General features: G+C 27.2%; 1 protein-coding gene across 1 annotated transcript; it reads left to right on the forward strand.

Annotated features, from left to right (window-relative positions):
* The first annotated feature begins 6 nt into the window (after positions 1-6).
* LOC125198690 (uncharacterized protein At4g04980-like) lies at positions 7-1184 on the forward strand. The gene is made up of 5 exons (XM_048096998.1): positions 7-41; positions 122-287; positions 353-517; positions 587-739; positions 825-1184. The coding sequence occupies exons 1-5, from the start codon at positions 10-12 to the stop codon at positions 996-998; spliced, it is 690 nt and encodes a 229-aa protein (XP_047952955.1). The 5' UTR covers positions 7-9; the 3' UTR covers positions 999-1184.
* Positions 1185-12601: the final 11417 nt, after the last annotated feature.

Consider the following 12601-nt stretch of genomic DNA (forward strand, 5'->3'; position numbering starts at 1 on the left):
AAACAAGGAATGGCCGATGCATTGGCAGAGATGACGAAAAGGTATTCGCCAAAATATATGATAATCATCTCTTTCAAAAGTCTTGAGACATGAATTCATCCTGAAACACAATTTCCCTCAGGTCAGCATATTTCATACAAATTGAAGAAGATGTCAAGAATTATGAGGCAGTGATAAAGGAGTTGAAAACTTCCATCGGGTCCTTCCAGCCATCCGACATGGCCGAGCTCATCAAATTCCACAAACACGTAGAATCTCACCTCGAAAAGCTTACAGATGAAACTCAGGTTTGATCATCAATTCATTCATCAAGAATCATACTATAGTTTCACTGAGTGATAATACATAACAGGTGCTAGCAAGATTTGAGGATTTCCCAAGCAAGAAACTGGAAGCTATAAGGATGTCAGCAACTCTGTATCTAAAGTTAGATGCAATCGTAACCACTCTGCGCAACTGGCAAATAGTCGCACCTGCTGGCAAACTCCTCGACAAAGCTGAAGCTTACTTCAACAAGGTAAGTCTCATCACTGCCAATTAACCAACACCCCTTTTCCATTTCACTAATTATCTTTGCCACATCCAGATCAAGGTAGAACTTGATGCACTAGAGCGGACTAAAGACGAAGAGCTGAAGAGATTCCAAGCTCAGAAAATCAATTTTGATTTCGGAATCCTAGTACGCATCAAAGAAATGATGGTTGATTTTTCTTCTAGCTGCATGGAGCTGGCTCTTAAGGTCAGTTATTATTTTCCAACACAAACTCATAAGTTCATATTCTATAAACTAATAAACTTATAATGTAGTCATGTGACTGATGCAGGAGAAGAAAGAAGCAATAAAAGAACACAATAGTGGTGGGAAGAGTGTATCATCAAAGATCCTATGGAGGGCCTTCCAGTTTGCATTTCGTGTCTACACATTCGCCGGTGGACACGACGACCGCGCCGACAAGCTCACAAGGGAAGTGGCACATGAAATTGAGAGCCATAACTAATCAAAGACTACGCAGGAGACCATCCCAATGTTCGTTTTGTCACATAAAAAGCCAATCCCCACTCCCCAAAAACAAACACTATATGTAAATATAGATGTTTGAGACGATATTTATTGAACTTGTTGGCATTTCCAAGTGTATATGGTTCAGTAAATTATTTCGTTTTAACAGCAAAGGTTGTGTGTCTATGTGTGGAGCATTAAGCTAGACTGATCACCATCATTTTAGAGCGCATTTTATTTAAGTCATGCGTTTTGCATATATATATGGTTGTTGCATGTTGATGTGTGATGTGGTGTGAAGAATTTCTGGCTTCTCTTTAACCGTATGATGGAATCGAATGGTGGAATGGAATGTGATTTCTACTTTCATTCTATTCATTTGCTTGGTGTGATGGAATGAATGAGTGAATGGATGAAAATGCAAAGGAAATCCAAGGAAATTGACATTTCATTCATATCTTCATTCTATTCCAACCTCCATTCCATTCCATCATACCAAGCATGCCCTTAAAAAATTTAGTAATTCCTGTTAGGTAACAAAACTAGCTTGTTGTGCTATGGTGTGAAAGAATAAAATGCTCAATAGCCAAATTATATACATTCAATAATTATATTTTCAAATTGTTCTAATTAATTTCTTGACTGCTGTATGTTTAGGCACAAGTTTTATTAAAATCAACTAATTAAGTGATTTATTAATCTTTAATGCATATATAACATTTTAGTTTTGTATGGATTTTTAGTTAATTCAACTAATTAAGTGATTTTGAAATCATATTTACCTATATTCTAAGTCACTTGTCCATTTTCTAAGTCATAACAATCGTACTCTCTCCAATTCCTAAATATAAAATCTTTGAAAACGACACGGCTTTTTTTATGCAAAATCAACAAGACAAGAGATAGAAAGAAAAAAAAGGGAAAATAAAAGAGAGAAAGAGAAAAAAAAATAGTGCAATTATTATTAATGGATTGTGGAATTCATTCCCTAAAATGTAAAGTTTTTATTTTTAGGAAATGAACCAAAAAAGAGAAAAGTGTTTTTATTTTTAGGAAAAGACTATTACATTGTTTGTTGTTGTATCCATACTTTTTTACGAGTAGTGATTTAGAGACATAATGTCTCTAAGCCATAATACCCTTATGTCACTTTTTCCATAATCTTATTTAAATATGTACTAATATACCCTTATTTTAGATAAAAGGAAATAACTACTATTTTTATTAAGGAAGGAAAGCTAATCAAATTAACTATCTATAACTAATTACATGGTAAGTACTATTAATTAAGATTCACATTTTTTAGTCAAAATTTTAACCAATTCTCAACTATTTTCGCTACCTGATGAGTATTTATATATAATTATTTTATTATTAAATAATTCATAAATTCTAAACAACTAAATTTAATTTATAAAAATAAAAAGTAAATTATAATTATAATAGTCATTGTCATCTAATATTTTATTATCAAATAATTATAAAATTTGTAAGTTATAAAAAATACTTGATGTCTAATATTAAATAAATTAAAATGATATTAAATAGTAATATTTAAATTTTATGTTATATAAATGACTATATATATTTAGTGTTATCATTCAACAAAAAATAGTTATTCAAATCAAATTATTTTATTGGTTGTAAATAATCATTTAAACTATAAGTTATGGAAATAACTACATGTATTTGCACTCAATTTCCTAGTGTTATTATTCAACGAAATAATAAATTTGCATTCAAATTTCTTAGTGTTATCATTTAAAAGCTATTAAATTTTTAAGTTGTATAAATACCCACATGTATATATCAAGATATATGTTACTATTGTTTTCCAAAATAAAGAAGATTAGATTCCATAATTTTAGGAATTGTTTAAAATAAAAATAATTGATGAGACTTCTATTCACATTTTAATTCATTTTAGTGTACTACTATTATATATCAACTACTAATTGATGTTAAAATTTAAGAATATAAACAATCACACGTTTTAAAAAATTTATTTTCAATCACACGTTTTAAAAAATTTAAAAATAAGTGATTGATTGATTTAGTTGTGGAATTTAGGTAAAAAATTAATAATTTGAAGTAATTAAAATTTTGGAATGCAAAAGAATTAAAATTAAAATTATAAAAAATTTTAAATCAAAACCGTGAACTCAACTAATATTAGTACTATCATATATATCAAAATTTAGTTGTTTGCATGATATAGTGAATCGAGCAAAGAATTATAATATTTTATACTATGAAAAAAGAGAATAACTCAAATAGTAAATATATGAGTTAAGAACATGTGATTATTTTCTTATAGATGTTCGATTATAGCATTCTAAATATTAAGAATTAAATAAATTAAATTTTGAACGTAAAGAATTAAAATCATATCCAAAAACTCGATCAGTATGATTATTATATACTATGTATCAAATTTTAATTTATTGCATAATATAGTAAATGATCTTATAACTCTAATAATTTATAAAGAAAAAGAGAAAACATTAACTCTATATTTTTATAATATTAAATAGATTAATTAAAAATACGTGATTTTTTTTATTAAGTATGTGATTATTTTTATTGAAACGGTACAATTCAAAATAGTATACCCAATTAGTATTAACACATATAGTAGTGAATTGATTTAAGAACTCTAATGTTTTATTAAGAAAAATAGAAAATATAATTCACATGTCTTTAACATATTAAAGAGATGAGTTTAGAACGTGTAAACATTTTTTGATTAAGGCTCGAATTTAATGTTCCAAATCTTAAGAATATAATGAAAATAAAAAATTAATATTAATATTACTAAATTTTTTTAAAATCAAAATATTAAACTCAATTAGTATTAATACATTATATATCAAATTTTAATGCATACCATGTTATCGTGAATTGAGCTAAAAGCTTTAATACTCCTTATAAAGAATCTTCTAAATAAAAAAGTTATAAAATTAAATTTATCAATATTAAAAATTACAGTTTAATTATAAAATAATTATTTTTGGCCATAGTAAATCTAATTCTTTACTATTTATAAAATAAGATAACAAATTTTAATACTTTGTAGAGCTAATTATTTTATTAAATTATGTAAATTAAAATTTGTAAAAATTAATTTGATAAGAAATCTGTTATATGGTTCATTTTCTAATAAAATATATTATTATTTCATAGGTAAATAAATGTACACTAAATATATAGATTCGATGAAATATAATATTTTATTATTTTAAATATGTGTCCTTAAATAAATGCAATAAGATATAAAAAAAACTGCCATCATAAATATGAGGATTGCATGCTAATAAAATTGTAATCGCATAATTAGTGTCAATGTCCTTAAATAAGTATATTTAATTAATACTTTAATATAAAGGGTAAAAAAGTAAATAAATATAACATGAATTTAAATAAAAATCTAAAACAATCTAAAATGACTATTTTAACCTCAATATTGCATTATGGCTTGGAGACATTACATTATATATCTATTGCTTACACTTTATATCAACATAAATGCATTATATAATGTGAAAATAGCGTACCAATTTTTTTAGAAAAAAAAATAGATCCAATTATGTAACCTTGAGAGAAGACATTCGTCCATCCATCCCTATCGTAACGTTCTAAAAATAAGTAAGTTAGGTGCTGCATGGTTCATTTTTGGGCAATAATTAATTCATCACAATCATTGAGTATTTTCCAATATGATGTATCATTTTCTTGTCATTTATTATGTGACACGCTCTCTTACAATATTTCACAATTTTGTTCCAATATTTTCGTATTTACAATAAACATCTCATTTAGCATGTTGGAGTACAACCGAACAATATCTGAGTTGCATAATATATCAATCAGGGAATAATTATGAAAATTTTAAAAATAGATAAGCAACTTGTAACTTCTTCCTCTATCTTTAAATATCTCATATTTCTTTTTCGTTTGTCCGCTATAAAAAATTTCACTTTGACTCCCTATTTCCTTATTTATTGAGTCATACACTACATACAAAAATTGTTTAATTTTTCATCGTAAAAATGCTAGTTTGTGTTTTATAAATATACCACCAACATTTCAAAAACGTTTTTATTATTGGTGTCCCAACTAAAATTAGAATACACAAATAGAAGTGTCCTAAAAAACTAAAGGTTAAGTTGATTTGTCCTTAATTTAAGGATGTTTCTTTTGCATCTTGATTGTCTTTAATTATTTTAAAACTTTCAAACGCAATTGCGTCTCAATTTTGTGTCATTAAAAGATAAGTTTTTTGCAGTGATATTTCTATTTCGAAAAATTCCAAGATAATTGAGTCATTTCTATATTTAGAAAAAACAATATTTTCTCATACTTTATTCTCTCTCCATATCTCTTACTTTATTTTATGTCTGCATCTTTTTTAAACTTCATGTCAAAAAAAAGTGACTCAATTAATAAAGAACGGATGGAGTACTATTTTTGGTAAGTCAACATATTTACTAATTAGTTCCATTCATATTTAATTATAAAACCATATACTCCACCCGTTAACCATTATTACTTGTGTTGTAGTATTAGTTTTTTTTTTTTCGCTCCGCCCATCAATACTTGATATATTTACTTTTTACTATCTTTGGTATTGGATATCACATTCCATTGACTAGTTTCACTCATATTTTTAATTTCTTAAAATTCAAGTCAAATCAACTTGTGGTAATTAATAAAGCCAGAGGGAATATAAAAGTTGAAACCACATCCACTAATTTTGTGTACTTTCTTTTATTTATAAAGTCAAATAATTTGTAAAACCAATAAACTATTTTGAAACGGGTGAAGTAGTAGGTTTTATTCTAATACTAGTAATTTATTAAATGTTGGAATATTATTAGAAATTAAAAGGCCCATTAACTCCCTTTATTTTTGTTCCATTTAAAGTAAATATTGGTGTGGGTAGGAGTAGGAATAGGTCCACTCTCGTTCCTATTGCAAGGCGACAATTTAAACTTGTTCTTTGTATTGTCATAATCAACTAAGTAATGATAAGTTCTACAATAATCATTTGGTCAAGACTAAAATCTAAATGTGTGAGGCAGTCTTGTCATTTTACTCGGAGATAAATTAACTAACAAACATATTCATCTCACTAAATGTGAAATAATTAGTACCCGCTCCGTCTCAACTAAATTAAGATATAACTTTTGGATACAAATATTAAGAAATTATGTTAAAAAGTAGGAGAGAAGAATAAAATAAGAATGATAAAAAGAGAATAAAGTAGATATAATAGAATAAAGTAAGAGTAATTGTATGTTTTGTTTTTCGTTAAAAAAGGAAATGACACACCTTAATTAGGACATACCAAAGAGAAATATGACTAAACTTAGTTGGGATAGAGGGAGTATTTATTTTTGCGGTATGTAATTTATGTATAATGTAATTTTATGAAAAAAAGTTAAATAAAATAGACCGAATAGAGATCGACGTTATTTTCATTTTAAGAAATATATCGCTTTTTATAAGACATCATAAAAAAATAAACATAGCATTTTTAATGGACGAAGAAAGTAGTAGTATATATCGCCGCATATTAAATATTCAGTTTGACAGCGATTTAAAATCTCACCTCACTAAATGCTTTTTTATGAAATACAAAGAAAAATGGATAAAAAAAATTGATGAGAGTCTCATTTTTTATGTATAATTTTATATATAATGTATTTAGGAAGTATAGGGTCTATATAAATGAAATATCAATTCATGAATGTCAAAAAATGAAATTTCAATTCATAAATGTAATAAATGTTAAAATACGAATATTATTTTATGAATAGATTAATATGTTGAATTTTTCTATTTAATTATATTTTCTTCTTTCTAGTACGTGGAGTATTAAATAAAGTGAATGACAAAAAGTATAAGAGTTCAAATTTCTAAACATATAAACATCCGCACTCGAAAAGAGAACAGAATATGTAAACAAAAATAAGTAACCAACGCAAATTTTATACACAGCAACATATTTTTCATTTTGAATTCAAGTTAACTCAGCAACATATTTTTCATTTGGATTAATAAATCTAGACACAAAACTATCCATTATTTTGACTTTGCACGTGACTTTCAATTCTCAAATACAACTAGCATAGAAATGGACTTTAACTAATTACATAGAAATGATAGAATTTAATTCTCCTTTACTTTATTTTTTATTTTATTCTCTTTAACAAAACTTTCTCATTACATATTTTTACTTTGCTTTAATATTATTTAACTCACTATATATAGTAGTACTAGTATTTTTAAATTTTCATTGTTAAAAGAAAAGAGTACATTAAATTTAGACGTTTAATAGCTTAAACATTATACTTGTACTAATTAATATTGGTATTGATCAGGTGATTAAGATAAATGGTGAAATGTTTTGAGTAAAAAAATGAATAATGGGGGTGGGGGCCAAAGTGGCATTAAATAGGGCGTGGCAGAAAGAATGATGGGAAATTCTATCAGAAAATGATAAATATGTCCAAGAAAACTGCAGAAGATACAGTAGTACTACTATTAATTTATTACTCTCTGTAATGCCTTTTGTCTTTCCTCTTAATTATTCTCTGTATTTACCATTCATCAACCAATTGCATTTCCATTTTTTTTGCCAAATCTCTCCTACTCTTTCTGTCCTCCTATCTTCAGGCAATTCTTGCACGCATCAGGTTTCATGTCTCTCTCTATATCTCTGTATTCATTTTTCAATTTTCTAGCTAAGTAGTACTCCTACAATTAAATATATGACGTCATTATTGCTTCGCAATTTGCATAATATTCTGCCAAAGTTCATGAAGATATCAAATACGGAGTACATATAGGTGGTGTTCGGTTGTCATCACTAATAATCATGTGACTATCCATCTAGGATTAAGTTGTAGGATTATTTTAGTTGGAGGGGGAGGCTATGACTAATTATCATGAGACTATCCATCTATGATTAAGTTGAGGGGTCAATCTTATGAACCAAACATGATACATATTTAATCATGAGATTTAGTCTTGCCAATCGAACACCCCCATAGTATAGATGTATGATCTCTCGGTAACAGTTACATAATAAGTTAATAAATCTAATAATTTTCAAAAAAAAAAAAAGAAATTAAGAATTTTAGGATGTTCTCCGTACTAATATATCTCAATAATTGCCATATTCAATTGTTTATGAAAGTTGTAATTGTAAATTGCAACAATAGATACCACACCACTAGGAAAATTGTGTATGAAAAAGCGGATTGTTGAGTATTCCCTTTGTTCCACCGTAGGAATTACACTTGGTATGAATACGGGTTTTAAAAAATATAAAAAATAGTGAGTTGAAAAAATTAGTGGAATATAAGGTCCACTTCTTTTTATACTCTTAGTTTTATAATATTACAGTAGATAGTATGTGGTGTGAGTGAGTTAGAGGAATGTGAAATCTATTTACTCCGTACTATTTATGATAAAAGTGAAATGTGACTCTTATTGTGAAATAGACCAAAATAGTAAAATGTGACTCTTATTGTGGGACGAAAGGAGCATGTAAAAAGGCTTGAAAATGAAGATTTAGCTTATAGGGTTTCATGCATTAGTAAAATGACAAGTTGAGCTTAATTTTCCCCTCAAATTCATCCTACTGGTACTACTCATTCTCTATCCGTCCCACAAGAATTGTTCTAACTTTTCCATTTTCATCCATCCCATAAAATTCATCCCATTTCATTTTTTAACATTTTTTATAGTGGACCATATATTCTTCTAACTTATCTCTACTCACATTCTATTATAAAAATAATACTATATAAAAGTAGGATTCACATTCAACTAACGTTTTCAACTTTCTTTTCATTACATTTATTAAAACTCGTGCTCGGTCAAAGTGAGATAATTTTTGTGGGACGAAGGGAGTATTAACTAATATAATATGTCTAGTCATGCATGTAATATTATCAACAATGTCTAGGAATGTATATGAAATAATTACAAAAAGCATCTTCGAGGAGGAGTTAAATAGAAATAACCACTACACTTATCCTTTATTTTTTAACCCTGATAATGGGATGAATATTGGAAAAGGTATTATATATTTTTCAGATTTGAAGATGTATATTTACCTTTTTTCTATACAAATGGTTACCAAATATAATTGTTACTTTTATATGTATATAAATTCTAATTTACTTTCTTCGTTTGAAAAATTCACTACTACGTTTTAATAGGAAGATATATTCATCTCCTTTTAAAGAGATAATCAAATGAGAAATAATATTTTATTCATCTACGATAAATCTCATTTTTCCTTTTATGAATGCCCATAAAAAATAGAATCATCAAAAAATGGACAATATGTCACAAATTATTAACAATATTCTAGTTACCTTTTCTCTAATTCTCTCTCACGCATACCAATTATGCATGTAGTATTATTTTTATCTCTTGTATTTTATTCACCTTTTCTTCTTATTTCTTACTCCCTACATTAAAACTTTTGTTTTTAGGAGTCGTAGTTGACCATTTTAGTTCTTTCGTAATTAGAAGTTTCAGTTCATTTTTACTATAAACGATAGGTTAACCCCACTTTTCACCAAATCATTTTGTTTACATTTTTTATAAAATTAATATATAAAAATAGGTTTATCATTCCACTATATTTTTCACTCAATTTCTTTCGTATTTTTTAAATTATGTGTCAAATTTAAATGAGATTCTTAACAAAGAACGGAGGAGGGGGTAGTTAAGTCAATGATGAGAAAGAAGTTAGTATCATGAGAGTGTTGACCTAGCTAGTGATGTCAATTTCAAATAGGGTTGGAAATGTAGGCATGGTAGCCTACATTTTACATGGCTTGACCGTCGAGCCCGCCGGTTGTAGTATTATTCATTTTTTACCCTTTTCAGTATACTGTTCAGATATTCATTTAACTTTAATTATTTCACCTATTCAATTACACAAATCAAATTATTGATTCTATTTTAATTGCTAGCGTCGAGTAATTAATATGGGGAATTGAATACTTGGAATAATATTATTAAGTTAAATACTTGAGTTGAGAAAAATATTCAAACCTTGGAAATAAAAAAATGTTGGTTGAATTCTTGTTGTTTATGGCAAATCAAGTGCGGAAGAGTTAATTATAAATAATAGTGTCAAATTGTATTTGATTTTCAATGCTACTGCTTCTCAACCATTTTCCTGTTCTCCTTTCTCAAATAGTTGTGTTATTTTACTATCTAATTAATATAGTTTGCATAGGAATATATTACACTGTGCTTTATTTTAGAAAAAAAAAAGTCATACTTATATATAGACAGATACACTTACTTTGCATGGTTAACTCTATTCATGATTAAATGTCAGGTGACTGATGTATAGGTTTTCTTTATGGGTGAAGTTTAGAACATCTGTTCATAAATATACAAACACTATTTGTCGATATTGAAATAAAATACTCCTGAAGCATTAAATATATCATACTATTTGAAATTGCAAGTGAATGGGTGTTGAATAAGGGGATGAGATCCCCTGCTGTTTTGGAAATCACCGCACAATTTGCTGTGCTTAAAACGCAGACATTAAGGAGTAAAACGACACATGTGATACTTATTCCATTCTCTCTCTTTTTCTTTTAATATGCATATTTTCATTCTTATCTTTCATTACTTTATATTGTAAATAAAAAGTATTATAAAATGCAAGCATAATTTATAATCATCATTACAGAAATAAAATTATTATTTCAAAAATCTGTTATCCTTATTTTTAATTACTTTCATTGTTAATTATTTTATAGTATAATTAACGTTTAAAATTAAATTAAGGCATATGTTTTTCATTCAATTTCGAATACTTATGAACCGAGCATTTATTTCATGATAATCATTATTAATGTTTTATTAATACTACTATATGTTTAATATTGTGTGTATAAAAAACAGCACAAGAAGAATGAAAATATACATATAAAAAGAAAAAGAGAGAGAATGGAATAAGTATCATACGTGTCGTTTTGCTTCTTAATGTCTGCGTTTTAAGCACAGCAAAATGTGCTATGATTTCCAAAACAGCAGGGGATCTCATCCCGTTGAATAAGACACACTTCGTAAAATGGTAGGAAAATCTTGGTTTTGTGCCTTTTCCATTAAAATGTCATGAATTTTGATAACTAGTATAGTACATATTAACTTCAAATAAACCGAACAAAATATATTACTGATATTTAAAATATCATGTAAAATGTTGAAATTTGTAAATATATTTGTATACACCAGAATATCAGTTTATGGCCAGACCTTTAATACAGTATTTTATATATAATGCTATTAAAGGCCAAACAATGCTATATGCCATTTTTTGGACTACCCATATACAGTTATTCATTGATTTGATGAAGATTTGATACAGCTACAAACTATGCTAGTAGTATATGCTATGGATAGTACTATTCATTTTAGTTTTCACAATAAATTTTTTATATGTAATGCGGATAGCAATATTATTGAATAAAATGTATGAGGATTAGAGAAATTATAAATTATTTCAAAGAAATAAACAAATTCCTCTTGCAGTCATACATCACCTCCCTATCATCTCAAAAATTTCAATTGAACCTATTCTTCAAATGGGTAATACTACTGTTTATCTTCTTTTTTTGGATCTTCCTTATTCAATTTGTACTTTATGTCCACTATATATTAACTATCTAACATTGATAAGTTGGATTGTCCATTAATATTAAATATCTTATTTAATTTTTCTCACTCGTCCCATCAGGGTTTAAACTTTCTTTTTTTGCATATTAAGGAATGGATGTACAGTAAGTAGATTGCAATAGTAAGTAGATTGCAATAAGTAAGAAAAAGGAGTAGAGTAGATAAATGGAGAGGAAATAAATTAGAAAAGAGAATAAAATAATAGAAATTAAATAATAACTCAATTACATTAGAACAGAGGGAGTACCAGTTTTGATAACTGACCTTATATTTTTTTATATTTTTTTATAAAACTAATATATATATATATAGTATATATAAGTACGGTCTATATTCCAGTAGTTTTTTTCACACATTCTTTTTATATTTCTTAAAGCACGTAACAAAGTGAAGACATTCATTGTAGACGGGATGGAGTATTTAAAGAAGACAAAGGTTAAACTTGGGAATTGGAAATCTAGCATCAGTTTTTTTATCCCACCAAAATATCAATCTAAAAAAATGAAAAAAAGAAAGTGAAAGAATTATCTATGTATATATAAAAGCAAAATCACTTTGTTTCTGAGCAAGTTTATGATCATAGAAAAAGTTAACATGTATCTTGGCGAGACGACAAAGATGGCATGTTCATAGATAGTCATAGTATGTAACCTTGATTTGCAGCCAGGCTGTGACCAAAGCTTTCTTTGCCCATTCTGTAACACCAGATCCGACTTTGTTTTGATGGATTGGTGTTTGATTTTATTGTTTCATTCATGTTTCTTTATTTTGATACTGAGTTTGGTCGACTAGGTTTATTTATTTTAGCTAGTGATGTTTGATTTTAATTATGGTGTTGATTTTGGTACCAAAGCGAGTGAAAAAATTGGAGGATGAGAA

This window comes from Salvia hispanica, unplaced genomic scaffold (assembly GCF_023119035.1).
Source record: "Salvia hispanica cultivar TCC Black 2014 unplaced genomic scaffold, UniMelb_Shisp_WGS_1.0 HiC_scaffold_193, whole genome shotgun sequence".
Lineage (NCBI taxonomy): Eukaryota > Viridiplantae > Streptophyta > Magnoliopsida > Lamiales > Lamiaceae > Salvia > Salvia hispanica.